The sequence below is a fragment of the Thamnophis elegans genome, chromosome 11 (assembly GCF_009769535.1).
Source record: "Thamnophis elegans isolate rThaEle1 chromosome 11, rThaEle1.pri, whole genome shotgun sequence".
Classification (NCBI taxonomy): domain Eukaryota; kingdom Metazoa; phylum Chordata; class Lepidosauria; order Squamata; family Colubridae; genus Thamnophis; species Thamnophis elegans.
Window position 1 is genome coordinate 7,451,312 of NC_045551.1, and position 25,230 is coordinate 7,476,541.

Below are 25,230 nucleotides of genomic sequence, written 5' to 3' on the forward strand. Positions count from 1 at the left end.
TAAGATTTTACTATCACTTTGGGTGAGATATTTGGGGTCCTGATCTGTGGGGAAAGCATTCTGAATAGTACAGTGTCTCCATTGCCAAAACTGAATCTGGTAGAAGTCTTTCTGTTCAGACTTCAAGAGGTAAATAGTCATAGAAAGCCGGAGGGTACATAAAACCATGGGCAACATAATGGCTGTCCATTAGTCAGTTCCCACTTCTCTTTCCAAGAACAAATGGTTCTTCCATCTTTAGAAAAACTGGCAGCTAAAAAGAGACATGGGGGGGGAGGGGGGGAAATAACTAAGATGCTTGGAGCTGAAATCAGCAGCTGCTCATCCACACTTTGTCCTGCATGGAGAACTCTTCTGTGTTGCCACCACATTTCAGTGTTGCTAGAATCAGAATTTGCATCCTTTCACATGTACATTAGGTTTTAAATTAAAGATCTTTTTTTGTGTGAAAATACTTTTATTTCCATTTCATTCCATACAATCACATGTATACTGTGCATAACCGGGGCATATAACATTGAATAATAAACACAGTCCTCGCTTTTATAGACAATACCCCCCATAATACAAACCGAATATACCACCTTGACCCACCATACACCCTCTTTCACCCCCCTCCAACTTTCATTCTTCCTTCCAACATACCCCTCTACTTCCTACTTCCCCTCCCCCTCTATCCCTCCTCTCTCTCAATACATTCCCTCCCTTCCTTCTCCTCCTGCTTCCAATCCTCTCTCCCACCCTCTCCACCCCTCCTTCTTCTTTCACTCTACTCCTCCCTTCGATGTACCTCTATTGTCAACCAATATGTTCAGCTTGTCGTATTTTTACACTAACATTAAAAAGCCACAGTATACAAGTGCAATCATGTGCTTTAAGATCTAACACATATTATATTTCCCCCCTCCCCCCCTCGAACCCCACCTCCCTTCCCTCCCCCCGACTTCCCAGAGCCCGTACACGGTATAACTTTTTAGCAAACACAGTCTAAAATGTTAAAGATCTTTTTGATGTTCCCTGCTTAATTTGGAATCAGAAGTTCATGCTTAGCCTGCCAAAAAAAAATTTAAAAGCGAAAATTTGGGCAAATTCACCAAATCCTATTGTCAGTGTTATCCACATTCACTTTAGCTGGAAATACACTTTAGAGAAAGAGATTATATTGTAATTTACCTTACAAATGTAACTGTTGTGGGGAAACCAAAGGGATGTATGTCCCTGTCACCTTGAATGAAAAAAAAGCTAACCAGAAGTATTACCCTGGTTTCCTCCTTTCGTTGGATTTCACTGTGGTTTGTGGGGGCGGATTATGTAAAAGAAATTCTTTCACAGGAGATTAATTGGAAGTTAAATATTATGTTGTTTAGTCATATGGAGAAAACATGTTCTGTGAACTATACCATTTGCTTCCTTCAATTTAACCTTGTCAAGAGACGATATCTGGGCACGTACGCATAGCAGTCATTTTTAACAAAATAAGCACCAGCCAGGGAAGAGGAAGCACCCCAAAGCTGTAAAACAAACATCTCCTGAACAACTCAGAAATATTAACTTGACCTCACACAGGACAAATAGAAGAGAATGTATGTAGTTCAGGGTAAAATTGTGGAGTCCTTGGAGCTCTCTGAGCTTAGTTGTATGCTTGCAGACGGTTCACCGACAAAAGGGCGAACGAGAAAACCGCACCCGACTAAACTGCAGTGACAAAACCGCGTGTTCTAAGGCGCTCCAACGAATGAGCGCTGAATCGTGCCAACAACAGCGCGGCGACAGAAGCGCGCTGTGAACCTAAACCTAACGCTAACCCTAAATGTAACCCTAACTCTAAGCGTAACCCTAAACGTAACGCTAAACCTAACCCTAAACGTAACCCTAAACATAACGCTAAACCTAACGCTAAACCTAACCCTGAACCTAACCCTGAACCTAACCCTAAACCGAACCCTAAACGTAATCCTAAACATAACGCTAAACCTAACCCTTACCTTAAGTTAAATCGGCTTTCTGTCGATGCGCTGTTGTAAAGCGCCCTTCTGTCTCCGCGCTGTTGTCGCCACCCTGTTGTCGCCGCATTGATGACGTCGCAGTTTTAGCGACGTGGTTTAGTTGGGTGTGGTTTTATTGTTCGCCCTTTTGTCGGGTCACGCTTGCAGACATTTCAGTACTTAACTAGATAAAATCATTAGTGCTAGTGAGTGTGGATGTTCCTCCCTATTTATATTCAGTATGGTATTGGTGGGGAGTGAGGGGAAAGGTTCTGCTTAGTAGTCCTTTGATTAGGGTATTGTTTTTTGCATGATTATTTGTCTGGTGTCAATCCCTGCTTATCTGGGTACAGGCTGCTGTAGAGGAAGTGCTCTGCTATTTTTAGGTTTGGGTTTTTTTAAAGCATTTTTATGGTCTCTTTTGAATGGTGTGTAAATGAATGGTGTGTAAAAAAAATCACACTCCCACCAATGCTGGCCGGCAAGCTATGCATATAAACAGGGAGCAAACTTCACATTCACTAGCACTGATATTACCTAGTCAGATAATGAAACATTTGCAAGCAACAATCAAACTCAGAATGCACCAAAGACTTCACAGGACACTTAACCAGTAGAGATGGGGAAATATCCCTAGAATAGTTATTGCTGCCAGTATCAGGGATTTAATTAATATGTCAAACATATTCCCACAGAGTGCTTGACCCATATAAGATATTCCAGGAAGGAACAGGATGGAAGAGCCAATAGTCAGTACTTTTTAGTTCTTTCCACAAAAGTTACAGGTCTATAATAACATAATAATGTTTAATTAGCCTATTTATCTGTGCATCAGAGCGTGCTCTAAAAACTCACTTTGGGAAGGATTCTTGGTCAGGTTGATTAAAGGTCATTCCAATGTTACAGGGAATGAGCCATTAGTCACTTGACACCTGCAATGCCTTCAAGAGTGTCCTGAAATTTTAATGCAAAATACAGCATGCACGGCGTTAATAGACACCCAATACCAAAACCTCACTGTACCAGTGTAGAACAACCTGTAATTGGTTGTCAATTATTTCCCAGGCACAATGTAGCAGCATCTTACAAGTCTGGTTGCACTTTTCTTCCCGTCCTTATAGCCCAGCGAATCAGCAAGGTGTATTACCATTAAAGATCATCTTGCTTCTCAGAACATAGAGAAAGTTTCGGCCTTTTTTTGCATAAATAACAGTTCTTGCATATTTCTGTCAAGGTCATCTCTCTTACTCTTTTACCCTATGGCACATTCTTGCTATGGAATTACATTCAGACTCTACTCTTTTGGCTGTGTCCTTCCTCTTTATTCAGAACTTCTCAGTGTGAATTTGACAGGGACGTGCAGTCACTAGAGGCAGGGGAGGCGTGGCCTTACCAGTCATGAGGAAAAGGAAAGAATTTTTTAAAAAATAATTAAAGCCAAGGTAGTTGCTACCAGATTCTAAGTCACAGTGACTTGGAACAGTGCTTAGTGTTAACTATAGGAGGAGGCCAGAGAACTAGGGGCCTCTTTTGCATAAGGAATTTTTCACCTTTTAAGAGTTAACCAAGGGTTAAAAAGCGAAGAATTCCTTATGCAAATGAGGCACCTGTTCTCTCACCTCCTGTAGAGGGCATTTTTAGAGGCTTTTTAGAGTTCTCTGGGAGCAACTAGCTCAGTCTGACTCAGAGCTCTGGCCTTTCATGAGGGCAGAGTTGAAATCCTCTCTGAAACAGCTGGAAAAGGTGCCTGTGTGGGGAGGGGGGAGGAATTCAAAAAGTTTGATTGCATGCAGAACCCACGTTGCCTTTTCAAACAAACACACACACACACACACACACACACACAGCTGGATAAAAGTATATAAACCCAGCTTCACTGAAAAGGCAACATGATTCACCTGCAATCAAAGGCTCCGGGAAGGCAGCAGGGGAAGGGGGGGGTATGGCAGAGGAGCTGCTTTCAAGCCTTTGGAAAATATATCCAATCCAACTTCTGTGTTTGTGTTTGTGTTTGTTTGAGAGTGAGTGAGTGAGAGAGAGAGGGATCCAACTTCTCTGTGTGCGTGTGTCTGTTTGAGAGAGGGGGGAGGGAGGGAGAGAGGGAGGAAGGAGGGGGAGGGAGAAGAAAAAGAATGGGAAAACTTATTTTGCAAGGGGGAAAAATGCTGTCACTTTAAATCGGAACTGAGCATGCCTGGCTGTGGAATTCTGGGAGTTGAAGTCCACAAGTCTAAAAAGCTGCCTCACCAGCCATAAAACTCACCGCACGTCACTGGAATTTGATAATGATTCTAAGCGGGTCTCAATTAGTGCAGCTAGTGAGTCCCAAAAGTGATTATTTGAATTTGCACTGCCCAAAGTGATATTTCTATGGAAAATGTGGAAATTAGTTCCAGCTCAAATAGGCAGTGAAGTATTTTAAACAACAATTGAATATTATAATAAAGGATAAAAAGAATATACTCTTGATTAAAATTTAAGGCTAACAAAATCACAGATAGTTGCAGAAAGTAAAATAAAAACAAAAGAATTCTATGAGTATTTCAATGTATCCTATTTTAGTGTGGTTACAACCACTTTCATGTCTTCAATTATGTCAAATTTTTGCTCCAAGCTAATAACGTCTCTTCTTTTTTAAAAAACTTGTAAAGTTTTCTTCTGACAGAATGTTCATTTTCTCCACTTTCCACAAAGATTAGCAGCATCTAAAACCCCAACTGCAAATGCACCTGTGTAAGTGGCAAGAGCCGAGGTGGTGCAGTGGTTAGGGTGCAGTACTGCAGCCACTTCAGCTGACTTCTAGTTCTGCAGTTCGGCGGTTCAAATCTCACCGGCTCAGGGTTGACTCAGCCTTCCATCCTTCCGAGGTGGGTAAAATGAGAACCCGGATTGTTGTTGGGGGCAATATCCTGACTCTGTAAACCGCTTAGAGAGGGCTGAAAGCCCTATGAAGCGGTATATAAGTCTAACTGCTATTGCTAACTGCTATTGCTAAGTCTCAATTGCACAAGCAATAGCCTTGCATTAACGTGGTCACATTAAATACAACCTGGTATTAATTTGCACTAAACCAAATATCATATTATTTGAACTCAACCTGATAGCAATCTACCCGTATTTAAAAATTTTAATCCAATTTCAACTCTTTTATTTTAATTTTATGTTAAGAGGCCTCAAATGTTTTCTGTGTAGAGAAGCAGGATATAAATTTAATAAACAGTAATAATACTGACTGTGATGTGTATGTTTTAATGATCAATAAAGATTCACCTCTCTGCTCAAAAAGGAGTCGTCCTCCTCAAATATCAGGGCCAAATAAGTCACGTTGTTTACCAGAAAGAAATCACGAAGTTCTGTCACACTGAAAAAGAGGAAAAACATTATATATTGTTCCAAGTACAGATGAACACTTCTTATGCAAATTTAGTTGCCCGTTACCTCCTGCAATAGGAGATCTTACCCAACCAACTTATGAGCATTTCTTCCCGAATGAAGGGAACAGCAATACATTTTTAATCTAACAGGATTTTTTATTTTATATGAGAATATAGGAATGCAAATCTTTGAAAAATCTGGCCTATTTCCTCTTTTCCAAATACGGCAGCTAGAGCCGAGGTGGCGCAGTGGTTAGAGTGCAGTACTGCAGGCTACTTCAACTGACTGCTAGTTCTGCAGTTCGGCGGTTCTAATCTCACCGGCTCAAGGTTGACTCAGCCTTCCATCCTTCCAAGGTGGGTAAAATGAGGACCCGGATTGTTGTTGGTGGCAATATGCTGACTCTGTAAACCGCTTAGAGAGGGCAGAAAGCCCTATGAAGCGGTATATAAGTCTAACTGCTATTGCTATATATCTTCTACGTTAAATGATCATAATTCAGGCACATGGCAACTGGCTTGATTTTTTTTTACAGTGGAAGTGTTTTGTGGTCACATGATCACAATTTGCAATCTTACCAGCTGGCTTCCAACAAGCAAAGTTAATTGGAGAAGCTGGATTTTCCTGACAACTGTGTGATTCACTTAATGGCTATGATGATTTGCTTAATGTAACAATAATCATACAATTGGGTCTGGTCATATGATGACTCACTCAATTGCCATATTGGTTAGTGATCAAAATTTCAGTTTCAATTGTAGTCATAAGTAGCGGACTACCTGAAATGTTTTCCAAGATAATAGAAGTAATTTCTATTTTTCATACATAATCAGTTTGATATAATTATGAATAATTGTTTTGAGGGTTTTTTTAAGTTTATCTCTAATTCCAGAATCAGAGAAAAAGGAAGGCAAAGATAGAGAGCCGAGGTGGCGCAGTGGTTAGAGTGCAGCACTGCAGGCTACTTCAGCTGACTGCAGTTCTGCAGTTCGGCTGTTCAAATCTCACCGGCTCAAGGTTGACTCAGCATTCCATCCTCCCGAGGTGGGTAAAATGAGGACCCGGATTGTTGGGGGCAATATGCCGACTCTGTAAACTGCTTAGAGAGGGCTGAAAGCCCTATGGAGCGGTATATAACTCTAACTGCTATTCCTATTGCTATAGATAACCCACAGCCAGCTAAACTCCAATTTCATATCTCCCATGTCTAGGTGACCAATTCAAGTCATTCTAGGCTTCACCTTACAGGAGCCTTATAATCACATTTTGATACATTTTTGTGTCAAACCCTTGCCAACAAAAAAAATGACAGGCTTTAGTAAGATGTTCCTTGATCACTTCAACAAATTTGCATTCTTCTAAATTTTGTCCACCATGGTAAGAAAAAAACTCATCACACATTCCAAGGGAGCTACCAGGTCTAATGCATAAATATTATTTTTCAGTGAAAAATTAATAGGTTTGATTACCCAAGGTGTTATCAGGTCTTCAAGGTAGATTAGGTCAAGAAACAAAACCAATTCTACTTTATAAAATAAGAAGTTTGATAGGTGTGTAGAAGACTCAAGATGATTTATAAACAATCATTCCGTAAATGAGCAGTTGTTACAACACGTATTCAAATACTATAAGCTATAACTTGTCTTTCAAATATTTATATAAGCACTGTTCTAACAACTATGCATCATTTATTGAGTCACTGTTTATAAACTTTATAAAATGAATAATTCTAAATATGCGAGCTGATGGTTACTTCCAAAACATACAACATCAAATAATGAAATGTCAGTTCCGCTAATCACTCAATTCCTTACAAGAGGATATGAGTGTATTATGAATAGATATTTCAGCCCACAAAATAAATCCAGAAATTACAAATATAATTAGACTTTTAATTGTCAGAGAAGGACGAAATTGCGGAATCTTTGAATAGAAAACCCACTCCTTTCTTCATTCCTGGGGCTCAATACAATGCAGAAACCATCCCTGATGATGAAATACTAAATTTACTTAAGAACATATTGGCTGGGGAAGATGGAAATTTTAATCCAACATATTGAGGGGGGAGGTACCAGTCCAGTGGTGGGATTCAGCCAGTTTGCACCTATTCGGGAGAACCGGTTGGTAACTTTCCAGGCAGTTCAGAGAACCGGTTGTTGGAAGAAATCTCATTTTGTTTTTTCCCCACTTTACAGGGCTAATCCTGTAAGGAAGGCAGGAAGGAAACATTCTGGTGTTGTTTCTAGCCTCGTCTTTGTTGACCTGCTTACAGAAACTGCCTCTCCGGTTAACCCTGATTACATTGTAACAGCTAAGGCGAAGCGCCCATCGACGGGAGTGACGTTGAGTTGGCCACACCCACCCAGTCACGTGACCACTGTGCCCCGCCTACCCAGCTGGCCATTAGGGCGGAGAACCGGTTGTTAAATTATTTGAATCCCACCACTGTACCAGTCTGAGGAAAGCTAAGTTATACAATTCTGCACACACAAACATGTCACTCAGGTAGGTTACAGAATGTCACCCCAAGTGTGTGTTCGATATAACTAATTGTGTAACCAGTTACAAAAGGGCAATTGACTGCCCATTGTTGACAAGGCTTTTGTAGTTAAGGGCACACTTGTTTAATTTTATGAGACTATGATTGTTCTCCCAAGCCCAGAGCTAGGGAGGCTACTGACTCCTTTCCTGGATATTAGTCTTTGGTAAGATGGTTTGGGATTTGCCATTTGCTCTTCCTTTTATATTTTTTTGGGGAGCCCGGTTTTATTGTCTGTTATTTCTATGATATTCTTTTTATATTGTTTCATGTATTGCGAGCCAACCAGAGTCATTTGGATTCAGGCAGATCAAACTTTGATAAAGATTTTATCAAAGGCAATTATAGTTTGGGTTGCAGAAGTAAGACATAATTCTCCTTTGTAAGACAAGCAACGTTACAATATCCTTCCTACAGCAATCCTTCACAAGGCACAGAAGAATCTGGGTTGACACAATCAAAGGCATTTTGGTAATCAGTGAAAAACATATTGAACTCTTTGGGGAATTCCTCGGCGTTCTTTTTCTGCCTTTCATAAACAACAAGTAACTTGCTGAAATCCTTGATGGTCCAGGAGATTTTCTGAGATGTAAATCCGTCTTCTGCCACATACCTCCCTTAGACCAATAAGATCGCACGGGATGGGCCTTCTCCAGGTGCCTTCAGCGGGATAATGCCGGCTGGCGATACCTAGGAGTAGGGCCTTCTCTGTTGCCGCTCCGGCCCTATGGAATGAGCTGCCCCCAGAGATCCGGGCCCTACCTACTCTCATGGCCTTCCGCAAAGCTATTAAAACCTGGCTTTTCCGGCAGGCCTGGGGCCTTTGACCTCTTGATTGAGGTCCGGCCCCTCTCTGATTAGGTGTATGTTGTGCTTTTTCTTAACTTTGTTGTGTCTCATTGTTTTAATTCTTTTTTAATAATTTTTCATTTCTGTAAGCCGCCCGGAGTCCTTCGGGATTGGGCGGCCTAGAAATTCAATAAATGAAATGAATGAAATGAAATTACCCAGGGAGCGTCAGCAAAAATGAGCATTGGTTCCTACCTGATTCGCCCTTTCTCAGGACTGTGGAGACATCATCCAGGTATGGGTATGACTCCATCAGGATCCAATATGACTGGGTCTACAAGTATTAAAGACACGCCCACAAAGTTCCTCCCCAGAAATAGATGAAGGAGTGATTTGTAGACCGCTGCGTAAACAATCTGAAACAATAGATATCTCTCCCCAAGGAAAACAGTAGAGAAGAAAGGAGTAAATCAAAGGAACAGGGTGTGGCTGGATAATGTCTCCACCATCCTGAGAAAGGGCGCACCAGGTAGGAACCAATGCCCATTCTCTAAGTAGGTGGAGACATCATCCAGGCATGGGACATACCAAAGCCCAATAGTTCCATCAGGAGGGACTATGGAGTCCCTCCTATGGAGGGAATGGAATAAGATAAGAAACTTAAGTTGCAACCACACGCTGCAGCACGCGCCATCCGAATGAAGCATCAGCTGAGGCGTATCTATCAAGCTTGTAGTGTCGGATGAACGGAGAAATTGAGGTTTATGTAGCCGCTCGGCAAATCTCTTCCAACGAAGCTTGAGACGATCAGGCTGCAGAGGTGGCCACGCTGTGTGTGGAGTGCGCCGTGATATGAGGTGGAACAGGCAGAGAGAGTGCAGAATACGCCCTAGAAATAGCTGCCCATATCCAATGACCAATGTCCGAAGAGGAGACCTTGGAGCCTCTTTTACCTCCAGGCTGGAACTTGATGAAAAGAGCCTCAGATCGCCTGAAAGTAGCAGTTCGTTTAATATAAATAAGTAAAGCATGACGTACATCGATGTAGTGCCACTTACGCTCCAGCTTGTGTGATGCTACCATCCCCTTCAGAGTCAGAATCCCCTTGAAATCTGGATTTAAGGGAGAAGCTGGGGGGAATAGCAATAGCAATAAGACTTATATACCACTTCATAGGGCTTTCAGCCCTCTCTAAGCGGTTTATAGAGTCAGCATATCGCCTCCACAGTCTGGGTCCTCATTTCACCCACCTCAGAAGGATGGAAGGCTGAGTCAACCTTGAGCCGGTGAGATTAGAACCGCTGAACTGCAGATAACAGTCAGCTGAAGTGGCCTGCAGTACTGCACCCTAACCACTGCGCCACCTCCGTATCAGTGGAGAGATCCTCCATAGGATTGAAATTTGATGGAGGAGACACCTTAGGAGCAGGGATAGGAGTAGAACAATGATTGGCTTTGGAAGTGGCCTTTCGTGGACCAGGGTCAGAGGCCTTGTCAAGAGCTGCACTCGGAGTAGTCACATTTTGGGCCCCCTGAGGAGGGGCAGGCCTAGGGGGCCTTAGCAGTCTTGGTAACAGAAGGCTTGGGATAAGCTCTTTTTGCTCCTAGGTTCAGAGGGGACCAGAACAGAAGGGGCAACTGGAATGGGTGAATCCTCCCCCTGGGAAACCGTGGTCTCATTGGTCACCATTACTCATGGTTACCAATGCGTTCCAAAGCATCGTTGTAGGCTTCCTGCCCAAACAAAATGGCCACCACAGATTTCACGCCTAAAACCAACTGCCATCTGGGAAGACGGGGGTCTGAGGAAGGGCTGAGGTGGTGAGCCGACAAGGCAGCTTATCGCCCGACAATTGGCTGCCCGCCAAGTGCTCCGGCGTCAGGAGCGGAATTTGGAGCCAAACGAAGGATGCTGCTGGGCGGGAAGAGGAAGCGGCGGCATGCAAAGTGATCCCTGTGACTGCTGCGATTAAAAGCGGCTTCTTCATTGGTGTGACTGCAGCTATCGTCCCGTTGGGCAGCGCGGCTGCAGCAATCAACTCTTTGAAGGCTGAGAGACGTGCTTTTCGGGCAGCGCAGCAGCAGCGAGCGGCAATGAAGGAGCCTGAGGGAAAACCTCGTAGGCTGGCCACCAAGGCTCTTCGCTGCTGAAGCAGCCAAGCCAGAGAGAGGCAAAAGCCTCCTAAAGGCTGCAACGCCCTAAATGAGCGAAGAAGTAGCCCGATTGAATACAATTTGAGGGAGAAAGCCAATTGGAGAATTTTAGAAAGATTTTAAAGAATTTTTAGAGAAAAAGGAAGTAATTAGCAAGGAGAGATACGGAGACACAGATAATCAAAGGTTCGACTGAGTCTATTTCTGGGGAGGAACTTCATGGGCGTATCTTTAATACTTGTAGACTCAGTCGTATTGGATCCTGACGGAATCATACCCATGCTTGGATGATGTCTCCACCTACTTGGAGAATGTCTTGGATTTCTTGGCCTTTTCTAAAGTCACCTTAAACAACTGACACACACCCTTTCTTTCTATTTAGGGCTCGATCTATGTGGGATAATTTATTTTGTTAGCATGTGAAATTAAGGCTATTGTGTCATAGTTCACACACTCTCTTAAATCTCCTTTCTTTGATCTCAATAAGTAGACTAATCTCTTCAATCTGGAAACCATTATGTCCATATTTGCTCCCATAACTTGGTTAACAATTTTATTGATTTGCAATATTTTTATAAATATTCCATCAGTTCCTGTAGCCTTCTAACTTGATAATAACTGTGATCTAAGTTCATCTTCTACTATTCTTCCTATCTTCTATTCAAAAACTAAGTCAACATAAAAATATTAGAAGCCTTCCAGAAAATAGAAACTAATAACTATTTTTAAAATATTTTTCTATAGCTGTTAGAAATTAAAATATTTTATCAAGATCAATAATCACATAAATAATTGATAATGTACTTTCAATCCATGCAACATAGGACAAGCTGATTTAATTAAAGATATACGTTGTTCTTATTTTTATGTTCTATTTTTTTTATTTATTAAACTTACAGTATAGGTCATCCATCCCACTGTCAAGTGCATTTAGCTGCATTTAAAATGATTTGCTGGCCCAAGCAAATTAATCATGCTGATTTTTCAACATGGAAGGTGTATATATATTTTAAGAGGTAATACACACATTCAGCCTTACAAATCACAAACAAATTATATCTGTTCACGTTGATTCCATGTAGCCCCATTCTCTACTTTCTTTTCCCTTTCTTTATCATCCTTCTCATAAATGATTTTAGATTACAATCTCCTTTGGTGCAGGGATCTGATGCCTTCAGTCTGCTAAATGTGTAGGACAGCACTATCCTATGTTAAATGCTCAGTTTTCAGAGTCCAAAGCCCTGTTACTTATTCTGTTGAGATGAAGGGAAAATAAGCAAGATGCATACCAGGGGTGGGTTTCAACCGGTTCGCGGCGGTCCCTGCGAACCGGTTGGTCGCCGAACCCGGACGTAAGTAACTTCCGGGAACGGCGAAGGGCGTGCCCACCCACCCGTGGTCCTTACCCTTAACCTTTGACGAGTTCTGCGCTTCCACACATGCGCAGGACGCATACAGCGCCTGCGCGATCGTCCAGGAGCAGCTGGAGCGTCGTGCAGATGCTAGTACGCATGCGTGCACCGCGCATGTGCACGAGGACGCCGCCGGCCCTGTTCCAACCGAACCGGTTGGAACGGGGCGAGAAACCCACCCCTGATGCATACTAATGCTTAAAAGGGATAGTTTGCCTTGCAATCTCCTTTCAAATTACCTTGTCGGATGCAAAGGTGGTCTGGGAGAAGGCCAGGTATCTTCATGACTTTCCATTAAAGCGATTATGGTCCTTCTGAGAGACACAATGGTTTTTTTATTATCTGTACAGGAAAAAAAGCATATCATTGTGAAACTCCACTCAACCAGTATGATTAGGTCAAGAAAACTCAAGATAACTCAGGTTACTCCAGAACGTATCATGCATGAGTAAAGTCCCAGCAGCTTCTACCACCCGATTACTGGGAACTATTGCCAACGCAGGCTTTCCAACGGCTTAAGGACAAGGATTCGATTTTTTCTGATTAGTCTATCCATGTAGAGAGAGTATGCAGGAAATGATCACATCATCCAAATAACTTTTATAGATTTTACAAGATCAAACTTCTAAACATGGAACATGGAATAACAGGAAACGAGCCTTTTTTTCCTCCCCGAATACTTAGAGGAAGGCGAGTTCCAGTCACCTGTAGCTCATTTGTCCCAGCAAATCTCTATGTCAGCGTTCCAAGTATCATGCAGAATTAAATCAGAGTCCAAGGCAAAACGATCCTTTTTGTTCCAATTTAATAAGACAGACATCTTAGGCACATTTGTGTTATTAAATTGGAACAAAAAGGATCGTTTTGCCTTGGACTTTGATTTAATTCTGCATGATACTTGGAACATTGACACTCTATATGCCTGCTGTACCCTCATAAAGTTCAATTTTCAGTTGAGAATTGAGGGACAAAAGTGAAAAACTGCATCTAGCCACTCAAATGTAACCCTTCTGCCAATGAGCCATTCCCAACTTAGTTCTAACATAGTTCATCCCAGAGTGTCAGCCTCTGCTTTGCTGTTGCTTCGGCTGCCATGAAACGGGGAGGGAGGGCATGGTATTTGGGAGGGGTTACTTATTGTGCTGGAGGAAGGTTCTGGAGTTCAGCTGCCTGTCGAACTATGCATGCGTGGGAGATTCCCGCCAGGACTAACGGCACCGACATTCCATCTTCGTGATGCCTTTTGAAGTTAGTTATCTCACACCTGACACTTGAGAGAATTATGATTGGACTGTAACTGTGATGCCAAGGGGTGGGGAATGGGCTATTCTATATATCAATCGCTTTCGCGCCTAAATATTCAGACTTCGCTACGCTATGCCTTTAATCATTTATAATTAGTAAAAGTACACTTGATTTCTACACATGGAGTCTCGTGGTCTTCTTTCCTAATTATCTAATGGAGAGGTCCTGACAGAGTACAGTACTTCCCGAAGGGGGGGCTTTCCTCTACAGGGATTCTCTTGACCAAGAATTTCACAAATGTTGTCGAACAAGTATCGCCAATAAAGAAAGAATAATTGTTTTGTCCTCCTGCACTTCAAGAAGCAATCAACAGCATCTGTTGCGAGTTCATAAGATGATCTTAGATGCTGGCCTTTGGGCTGTGGAAATCTTCATGCAGCAATGCATTAGCCCTTCCCGCTTTGCTTTTAGCTTTTGATTCTTCTTTTGGGACTTTCTTTTGAACCTATGTTTCCCCCCCCCTACACTATGGGATGTCCATGTTGCAGCCTAATGAATATGCTGAGAATGCTTTGTTTCAGTTTCTTAAGTTTCTTCCAAGACAAACACTCTTGTTTGTCCCTAGAAACAGGAAGCCGCTATTAGATAAATATTTAGGTTTTAAGTAGGCCTTCATCCAGGTAATCAGAAGATAAGCCAGCCCTCACACAGTTTATTTGGAAACGTAAATCCCAACCACAATTGGTTATAGTTTAATTTTTTTCAAAGCAAAAAGAAAGCATGCGTCATTCTGGTGAGCCTTAGATTAATACACAAGAGAAAGTCAAGCGATGTTCTTTTCTAAATACATTAATCAGGTTCTGATTTACCCATAACTCATATTATTTATCTGGCTACAGAATTTTGGCACCCCCAAAATGGAAGTTCCAATTTGCTGATTTGAGAAGGACGCAAATATCTTTCACGCCTTGTCCAAATGAAATATGTAACAGAGGTACAGGGAAGGTATGGGACACCTCAAAGAAACTGCATTACAATAATGGTCATATTGCATGGTGGATCATCTCTCTCTGACATAAGCATGACTTTCCTTGGGGATAGAAAGAGCCAATTTATTTAGCTGCCACTTTACTGGCAAGAATTCTGCATATGGTACATACTGTTGAATTGTATGCCATCCTCAGGTTTCTGGGAGAGCATCTTGAAAAACTAGAAAGAAACAAACCACATTGTTAGATTTTGCTTTTAAACAATTCTAAGATTTGGGGGGGGGTGTGTTCCTTTCCTTGTTTTTCACCTCTCCTATGCCCACCTCTGTAGGAACATAGTCTCATAGCTACAATTTTAGCTGAAAAATTTCTATAGACTCCAGATAAAGGATAATTCCTAATGTTGTTGTCATATTTGGCCACAAATCAGACAAACGGTTGTCACTAAATATTCAATTTCTTCAGCTATTTTTATGCCTTCCCAAACCTTAATTCTTGTGATGGGGATACATTCTGGAATGTTCTCCACCTCTTCCCAAATTCATAGCACGTCTACACGAATACCTTGTAGGGATTTATAAAACTTCTCTTTTTACCCAGGCCCTGTTAGGTTATTCGTTTTGCCTTCCTACTTACCTCATTTTTTAAAAATTGATATGCTCATACATTACTTTATTTAAAATTGTCACACACACACAAACAGAGACAGAGACAGAGAGAGAGAGAGAGAGAGAGAGAGGGAGTGAGTTCTCCAACTGGTTTGCAAAAAAATTGTTTTACAAAATCTTAAAACAATACTGTCTCGGGCAATTACATTCCTTCAGTGCAGATATCATATCTGAGCAGGAGGATGTGTGTTTTTTTTTTAAAAAAATATTTATTTATTTATTTCCAAAACAAACATATGTTGTAAAAAGTATATCAGCTGGTTACAAAAAGCTTTTGTGCATCTCTTCCACCGTCATCAAATATAATTCATATTAGTTAAAATATCTTAACTCAAATATTTACTATATTAACATCATCATACGTCCACTTTTATTTGACTGCAGTTATTTAAACATCCTTCATCCTTAAATATACCAAAATTAAATCCATAACCACATACTGGCATTTCATTTACTTATTTATAAAATCCTCCATTAACATTAAATCCTCATATCCTATTTTAGCTAAACATCCATAATATTTAATACCAAAGTTTTCTAATCCTCCATGTATACAATTTATTATCATTATCCTTTCTTTATTTAACTATATCCTATATCATAGCATTTTCCCCCTATTAGTCAAAATTTAACTCTATATAGTTTTGTTTTTTATGATAGTTATTATTGTTATTAATAATCTGTATATATGGTCCAAAAATATTGCTAACCTTCCCTTCTCATATCCAGTTATTACTTATCATAACAACTCAACATTGTATACATTACTATCATTATCAATTTTTAATTAACTGTACCTATTACCAATGGATTTAATAAGTTTAGTTAATTTTGAATTATATTCTTCCATCTATCAACCTGTATCTCTCCAATAACAGAACAGTCTTATATCTGCTGCCATTTGTGGATCCAATTCTCCAAACCTCTTTTTAAACAAATCCATACGAAGAAATCTTTGCACCTTCTTGTTTGTGGTATCTCTCATTTAATTTTGGCGCCAGGAGGATGTGTTTTTGTGTGCTGAGGTGTATTTATCATTTTTGCCCCATTTTACATCTCCTCCAAAATATATTTATCAATCATCTGAAATAAAACTGCAAATTTAGTTTCTAATTATGGCGTGGGGAAAATTCATCCATATGCTGCCAGTGGCATTGGATAGGCGATAGGGCAAAGCAACAGAACTCAATTACCAAGCAAATATGCCTTCTCTTTCCTATGTTGATTCTTTGGCAAGACTTTTAACGTGTCCTGCCAGCTGTGTACTTTCCACCTGATCAAATGTACACAAATCAAGAGCTTGTGTAATGACCAGGCTTTAGAGATTTAACAAAATACAAGGAAAAGGAAGCAGAAAATGCCACATCAGCTTATAACAAAAACTGAATGTAGATCCAGGAAATAGAGAAAAGGAACAAGACTTATATATATGTAAATAGTAAACTTAAGGTTAGAAAAAGCAAGTTCTGGGAGATTGACAAGATTGCTTTTGTTCTTAAATAACTGCACAGTGAGGATTAATTCAGATCCAGCATATAAATCCTAAGAGAATTACCATCTTTGTCTATTAAAATCAGCCCCCTCTCTGCAAGCCTAGTTTATTTGCTTTTTCCCGTGAACATTAAGCTAGTAGGATTCTGTTCTGTTTCCTTAAAGAAGGTCCTAGCAACAAGGAGTAGGTGCTATACTGTCTCATATACCTTCAACAAAGCTTGGACTCAGGAGAGGCAGATATATTGAAGGGCACCCAATGATGGAGCTTCTTTTGTGCCAAGAAATAAATTTGAATCTATGGATATCTACCATCACTATATATCATTCCTTTCAACGATTACACTGATTCTCAGAAGTACGCACTGGCTCCAGCCAACTAACCAGCCAACTAACCAGCCAACAATATGAAAGTAACTTAACACAAGTTGTGTCTAATCCATACAACCCATAGTGTGCAGTAAACATCTACACTCCAAATTGATGGCTATCTCAATTTCCCGTGACCCGTCAAAACCGTGGTCCACTAAAGCGCGCCCGATTAAAGTGCGTACCTGACGTCATCAGCAGCGCGACAAATAAAATTAAAAATAAATTAAATTAAAATTAAAATAAAATTAAAGCAAGCCGATTCACATAAAGGTAAGGGTTAGGTTTAGGGTTAGGGTTAGGGTTAGGTTAAGCGTTAGGGTTAGGTTAAGGGTTAGCGTTAGGTTTAGCGTTAAGTTAAGGGTTAGGTTAAGGGTTAGGCTTAGGGTTAGGTTTAGGGTTAGGTTTGGGGGGGTTAGGTTTAGATTTACGCGTTAATTTTAAGTTTACCGCTCACAGCGTGCTGTTTTCATCGCGCTGTGATGACGTCACGTACGCGCTTTCGGCGAGCGCGCTTTAGTCTACCGCGGTTTTGTGGTGGAACCCAATTTCCAACCCAACCACTCATCCTTAAGATCAAGGACTTTGTCCCTGAGATGCTGGGATAGGAGTGTCTGCATGCTCAGTGCAGCTGTGGAGACAAGCTGGAGGTTTCACTAATGTATTGCCTAGCAGGATTCTTCTTCTGGATGCTTGGAGTAGTCTCAGGGCTGGTAGTGAACCCCCAATCTTCTGATGTTGGCCTTTCTAGCCTGATGTGCTGGGACGGGATAGTTCTAAAAAGCCTAGAAGTTCCTGGCCTTTGGGGCAACAAATTGTTTCTCTAGGTGGCGCAGTGGTTAGGGTGCAGTACTGCAGGCCACTTCAGCTGACTGTGATCTGCAGTTCAGCGGTTCAAATCTCACCGGCTCAAGGTTGACTCAGCCTTCCATCCTTCCGAGGTGGGTGAAATGAGGACCCAGACTGTGGGGGCAAGTTGCTGACTCAATTTGCTAAAAAAAAAAAATCTGTAAACCGCTTAGAGAGGGCTGAAAGCCCTATGAAGCGGTATATAAGTCTAATAAATAAATAAATAAATAAATAAATAATTTCAGGGTCAGAAAATACATACAGGTGGGCATATATCACAGCTCATTTTTATCTCAGGGTGATTAAGAGATCTGCTATGAATAGATCCAGATTTGGTATTTGGTATTTATTCGATTTGTAAGCCGCCCTATTCCCCAAAGGGACTCAGGGCGGCTGAACAAAAGCCAAGGGAAGGGGAACAAGTACAGAAAAGTAAGACAAAAACAGGACAGTAATACAGACAATTTAAAAAACACAGCAAGCACAGCAAGTTCGAGTACGGGGGGGAACTCAACCCCAGGCTTGCTGGGACAGCCAGATCTTAACGGCTGTCCGGAAGGCCTGAAGGGTGGCGAGGGTCCGAATCTCCACCTGGAGCTCGTTCCAAAGGACCGGAGCAGCCACAGAGAAGGCCCTCCTCTGAGTAGTCAACAGCCGGCATTGGCCAGCAGATGGAATTTGGAGGAGGCCTAATCTGTGGGATCTAATCGGTCTAGTGGAGGTGATTGGCAGCAGGCGGTCTCTCAAGTACCCAGGTCCAATACCATGTAGGGCTTTATAAGTGACGACTAGCACCTTGAAGCGTATCCGGAGACCAATAGGCAGCCAGTGCAGCTCACAGTGCAGATGTGGTGGATAACCACCCAAAACCTTCTTGAGGCAAAGGGACCCAGTCTAATGGACTTTCCCAAGCACCCAATAGATCCAAATGCTTTCTAGAGAGCTTAACCCCTTTCCCAGACCTCTGGTGGGCAGTTCAGTTCAATACCTGGTGTGTCCCTGCAGTGGGAGGCAAGCTGGATACTGAATATGATTAGCCTTAAGGTGCCATGGGAAATGAAGTATCAGAAATGATATCAGGAGATATCATAGAGAAAGGTAAAACACAAATCCAACAAAGCATGGTCTTCACCAGTGGTGGGATTCAGCCGGTTCGCACCTATTCGGGAGAACCGGTTGGTAACTTTCTAAGCAGTTCGGAGAACCAGTTGTTGGAAAAAATCTCCTTTTGTTTTTTTTCCACTTTGCAGGGCTAATCCTGTAAGGAAGGCAGGAAGGAAACATCCTAGTGTTGTTTCTAGCCTAATCTTTATTGCCCTGCTTATAGAAACTGCCTCTCTGGTTAACCCTTATTACATTGTAACAGCTAAAGTTTGAGTTTGAGTTTCATTGAGTTTTATTGACATTTATATGCCGCCCACTCCCTTGGGACTCTGAAGCACCCATCAACGTGAGTGATGTTGAGTTGGCCATGCCCACCCAATAACATGACCACCAAGCCCCACCTACTCCGCTGGTCATTAGGGCAGAGAACCGGTTGTTATAGTTATAGTTATAGTTAAGTTTATTTATAGGCCGCCCTTTTCCCTGAGGGGACTCAGGGCGGCTTACAACTTATATAGGAAGGGGAAACATACAAAGACATATAGGACAATACATAATTAAAAGAGTAAAGCAACATTCATTCAACATTCGGGCGGGGATGGAATATAATCTTTAACCCCAGGCCTGACGGGATAGCCAGGTCTTGAGGGCTGTGCGGAAGGTCTGGAGGGTGGTGAGGGTACGAATCTCCACGGGGAGATCGTTCCAAAGGGTCGGAGCTGCTACTGAAAAGGCTCTCCTCCGCATAGTTGCCAGTCGACACTGACTGGCAGATGGAACTCGAAGGAGGCCCAATCTATGCGATCTAATGGGTCGTGAGGAGGTAATTGGCAGGAGGCAATCTCTCAAGTATCTAGATCCACTACCATGAAGGGCTTTGTAGGTGGTAAGTAGCACCTTGAAGCGCACCCGGAGATCAACAGGTAGCCAGCGCAGCTCGCGGAGGATAGGTGTTATGTGGGCGAACCGAGGTGCACCCACAATCACTCGCGCGGCCGCGGTTGTTAAATTATTTGAATCCCACCACTGGTCTTCACTAAAGCAGGAGAAGTAAGCTCCTTTTCCCTTTATTGGGTCAGTAGCTGTCATTCATTGGCCCCTGTTCAGGGTTTCCAATTGTCTTTCAAGGAAGAGTCAAGGAAGAAATTTCCCACTTGGCTATTGTAAGCAATTGTACAGTATTCCACTGACAAAATTGCTCTGATTCATTGAAGTCTTGATTCCTCGGGAATAAAGCCTTTAGTGATGAATACGGCACCCTCTACTCCTGGCTTGTAATTACCCCCAAATCATGCTGGTTGGAGAGAATAGGAATTGTAACCCTCCCCCCACCAGAATGTTTACCTTCACAGTAGGGTAGCTCTTTATTCCAAACTTATAGCAGATGTCCCTATTGGAAAAATCAGCACAATCTATAGCTCCCAGCATTACAGCAGGTCTCCAGTCTAGAAGGAAAAAAGACACAAAAAATAATAAATCATATTTTTCCAATATGTGAAAACATATAACTGAGTGTATATAAAAAAGAGCCGAGCTGGCGCAGTGGTTAGGGTGCAGTACTGCAGGCCACTTCAGCTGACTGTTATCTGCAGTTCAGTAGTTCTAATCTCACAGGCTCAAGGTTGACTCAGCCTTCCATCCTTCCGAGGTGGGTGAAATGAGGACCCAGATTGTGGGGCGATATGCTGACTCTGTAAACCGCTTAGAGAGGGCTGAAAGCCCTATGAAGCGGTATATAAGTCTAACTGCTAAAATGACTAGATAGCTGGAAAAAGGAAGATCTGCCTACTAATCAAGAATGGACATTAAAAGTAACAAACCTAGCAGAGATGGCTAAAATATCAGCATATCTCAAGGACCATTCAGGTGAGAGATATAAACTGGAGTGGAGAAGATGGATTCACTATACTCAAAATAAATATGGGACTAAGAAATTCCAGATAGCTTATGACTGAGGCAACAAGGAATGACATAATCTGTTTAGAGTTAGCCTAGCAAAGAGGAGTTAAAGCTCAAATGAAAGATGATACTAACTTTTTTTAAAGTTTATTTTAGAATATCTTTGTTAAAGATTTATACCCTGTATTGGTTCTAGGAAGTGGGGGGGGGGTTGGGGGGGGTTCCGATGGGCTCAGGTGGGGGAGGGAGGTAAACATTTCTAAAAGTTTTTTTTTTCAAAAAGTTTCAATTTAAAAAAAAATGACTAGACAGCCAGGAGCTGTTCCCTAATTTTTGTGTTCTGTACAACATCCAAGCAATAAACTTGTTTATTTGCTGATCCCCCTGACATCAAGAGAATAGCAAGCAGAAAAATCTCTGGTTATTAACTATTAACTGTAGCCTTTCAAATTGAATAATTCATAATTTGGCAGTAAAGCCTGTAAAACTCTATATGGCCCCAAAATTGTCTTGAATCCCATTCTAATTTAGACAAAAGGCTTGGATCTTGTTTAAGAAATTACCACTAACTTAGTCATGACGTAGTTTCCAATAGATTCTCAAATGAGAGGTTCTATAAAATCTTTTAGTAAAAGGAAAAAGGTTTGCCTGGTTGAAACAGTTACAGCTGGTACAAAATGTAATTGCAAAGACAGTTATGTGTTTTTCTTGGTTAGTGCATTTTATCTCTCGGTTTCACAAGCTACATTGTTTGCCAGTAAACTTCCTGCACAGTTCAAGATGACCTATAAAGTCCTTCATGGAATAAGACTGGGTTATTTTAGGGAGTTCCTCTTCACAATCATTCCTACCAGTGGTGGGATTCAAATAATTTAACAACCGGTTCTCTGCCCTAATGACCAGCTGGGTAGGCGTGGCTTGGTGGTCATGTTATTGGATGGGCATGGCCAACTCAACATGACTCACGTTGATGGGCGCGTCACCTTAGCTGTGACAATGTAATAAGGGTTAACCAGAGAGGCAGTTTCTGTACGCAGGGCAATAAAGATGAGGCTAGAAACAACACCAGAATGTTTCCTTCCTTCCTTCCTTACAGGATTAGCCCTGTAAAATGGGGAAAAAACAAAAGAAGATTTCTTCCAACAACCGGTTCTCCGAACTGCTTAGAAAGTTACCAACCGGTTCTCCGGAATAGGTGCGAACTGGCTGAATCCCACCCCTGATTCCTACCCATCCCATCAGGTCCAGTAGTAAAAGCGTTTTCTGGGTCCCATCTATTGGAGAAGGCCATCTGGCAGGGCCCGGAATGAGAGCTTTCTTTTTCCCACGGGGGCCTGCTGTTTGGAAGACATGTCATTCCCACAAAGATTAGTTTGGCCCCAACATTGTGGACCTATTGCAATATCTTAAAAACTTGATTCTATCACCAAGTCTTATTGATTGACCTATAAAATTGTTCATGGCAGAGTTATTTTGGGGGCCACCTCTTTACAATCACTCCTACTCGTCCCATTAGGTCCAGTAGTAAGAGTGCCATAAAATCACTTTCAACTCTTGGCTAAGGTGAAGTTGAAAGGTCAACTGGAACTGTACCTCGGGTGAACTCAAAAGGTTTTTGACATGAACACTGAGAAATTACAGCAAAGTTCAAAATCACAAACAGCAGGAACATACTAGGCTTTCAAAGGAACAAAAAGGACCACTTTGCAAAGGAAAAAGGGAGAAGATATATTGTTATGCAAATCAAACATTGCATTCAACAAGGATGTGGGAGGGTAAGGAAATGACAACTATACATCCATCACCACATAAATCATGAGACTCAATGCACTTGCATCAGTTCTTCTTATTTGCATGATGATGCCAAGATACATATGGTCCTTTTGATGTCATGGTGGCTTTTTATGAATGTTACTGGAGCCACGCATCACTTTTTTTTTTTCAGATGAAACGGAAAAGTCAAAATACGAAAAACCTGGAATAACATGAAATTAAACTGAAGTATTCGGAGGAGGGAGGAAGAGAAAGAAAGAGAAGGAGAGAAGGTAGGAAGGAGAAGAAAGAGGGTAGGAGTAGGGGAGAGGTAAGGGAAGGAAGAAGGGGATGGAGACGAGGAAGGAAGGAAGTAGAGAAGGAAGGGAGGGAGAAAAGAAAAGAAAGAGAAAACAAGGTGGTGTCTTAGCAGGTGCGAAGGATGGTAAACAAAGCATTTTAAACTATATCTTATAACCTTCCAAATGGGATAATAATATAAGAATGGCAAAGAAAAAGAATAATTATGTGAATGTATATCTATAACTGTATGTAAGAGAATAAATGACAGTAAAAATATAAAGCATAATATAGGTAAATAATATTTGGTCATAAGTAGCTAAGTTTAAATAAATAAAGAAATGTACATAAAAATGGATAACGAATAAGGAGATTATGAATGAAAGATAGAAATGTATAGTAGGGAAAACACTAACTGCAAAGAAACCGATTCGGAACTGCGGTATGATATACGATGGAACTTACTGTTCCTATGTTGTTTTTAAGTTATGTGTTTGTTTTTGTTGATGTGCTTATGTGTTTAAAATAAATAAAAAATTATCATTAAAAAAATGAATGTTACTGGAGCCACGCATCACTTTTTTTTCAGATGAAACGGAAAAGTCAAAATACGAAAAACCTGGTATAACGTGACATTAAACTGAAGTATTTGGATAAATTCCTAAACGTATTTCCCCTAAGCTGCATAAAAATCCAGAAATGGATATGGGGTAGAGTTCTTAGGACAGGAATGTGGACAAAGTCAATAGCAGCCACCAAGGGAAGCATAAGTAGGTTTCTACTAAGCCATTAAAAAAAAGAGGGGGGGACTTAATCCAAGATGTAATATAGTGGAACAAAAACCTTAATTATAAACCTCACCACCCTCCAGGCCTTCCGCAAAGCCCTCAAAACCTGGCTGTTCCGACAGGCCTGGGGCTAAAGAGCTGTTGCTCCCGTCTCGAATGGTATGACTGTTGTGAGTTTTAAATTGTATATTGTTATGTTTGTTTTTTAAATTTTTTGTCTGTATCCCCACTTCCCCGGTTCGAGTTGTGAGCCGCCCTGAGTCCCCCTTCGGGGGAAAAGGGCAGCATACAAATACAATAAACCGAACTGAACTGAACTGAATTGTAAGAGGCAACTGTGCTAATAGGTCTTTAGTCTTGATGTTATAATAACAATTCTGTCCTATCTGTGTGCAGTGCTTGGTGTTTCGTTTCTGGAAAGCTGCAGCTGAGTTCAAGCTTATCTAAGGTCAAGTAGAGAAACAGGGGGATGGCCTTGAAGGAGGAATTCAATAGCGATTGTGTGAGCATGAGATTAAGGCTTTTGTATATCCTACAACAATATAGCAATTTAAAAAAAAAGAATTCCAGTAGTTCTTGTATTTATTTTATGACCTGATCTACCTTGAAAGAGTGACTTGTCGACTGATGACAAAGGCAGCCTTGGAAGTGCTTTAAGTTCATGAATGTGTCTCAATGCTCCATGGCTGGACCAGACACCTTCGACGCAGAGGGTGTGGAGGAAATAGAAGCAATGGTGGTGAGGACATGCATAAGGGAGGGAGGTTATAGTAGAGGGTATAGGAAATAACCTTGAAAGACAGGAGGAAGAGTCACTATAAGGCAACAGTCAGACAAATGGGGCTGGAATCTGGAGCAGGAACTAATTTGAGAAAAGATCTCAAGACAAGCAAGTCCTCCTTAGCTCACATGAAGATGTTGTGTGGGTGGGTGGGGTGTAGCATGTTCTGCTACAATTACTGTTACAATAAATAAATAATACAATAAATCAGTGGTAGTCAACCTGGTCCCTACCGCCCACTAGTGGGTGTTCTAGCTTTCGTGGTGGGCGGTAGGAGTTTGCTGTAACTCTGCTTTATAAATTTTATAACATAAAGTTACTTCCCCACTTTATAAATCACCATTACTGTGGAACCGGTGGGCGGTTAGAAAATTTTAACACTACCAGAAATACAAAAGTGGGCGGTAGGTGTAAAAAGGTTTGACTACCCCTGCAATAAATAATACAATTCTGACATATGGGATTGGTGTCTTAGTCTGGTCTACCTTGTAGATCTGACAGAGGTATTAAGAAAGCTTCTTTGGGGAAATTGTCTAAAATCAGCCATGAATGGAAGGATTCCTTGACACAAGGGAGAAACAAGAGGAGGAATTATCCCGTGCTCAAGCACAGAAAACAGAGATTACCACCTATAGCAGGGTGTTGTGGCCCAGCAAGAGCCATTGGAGCTGCCACCAGACTCCGACAGCGAGGGGCCCTATGAGTCGGTTCTGGAGGATGTGGAGGACCCTGGACAGGGTT

General features: G+C 41.5%; 1 protein-coding gene across 1 annotated transcript in view; it reads right to left on the reverse strand.

Moving 5' to 3' along the window:
• The window catches only part of QSOX1 (quiescin sulfhydryl oxidase 1), an 82,081-nt gene that overhangs the window by 37,194 nt on the left and 19,657 nt on the right, over window positions 1-25,230 (reverse strand). Inside the window, exons 2-5 of the mRNA XM_032226623.1 lie at window positions 20,314-20,414; window positions 14,660-14,708; window positions 12,494-12,596; window positions 5,256-5,346 (exon numbers count right to left, since the gene is read on the reverse strand). Coding sequence (XP_032082514.1) covers window positions 5,256-5,346; window positions 12,494-12,596; window positions 14,660-14,708; window positions 20,314-20,414 — 344 coding nt within the window. The remainder of the gene's footprint in view (window positions 1-5,255; window positions 5,347-12,493; window positions 12,597-14,659; window positions 14,709-20,313; window positions 20,415-25,230) is intronic.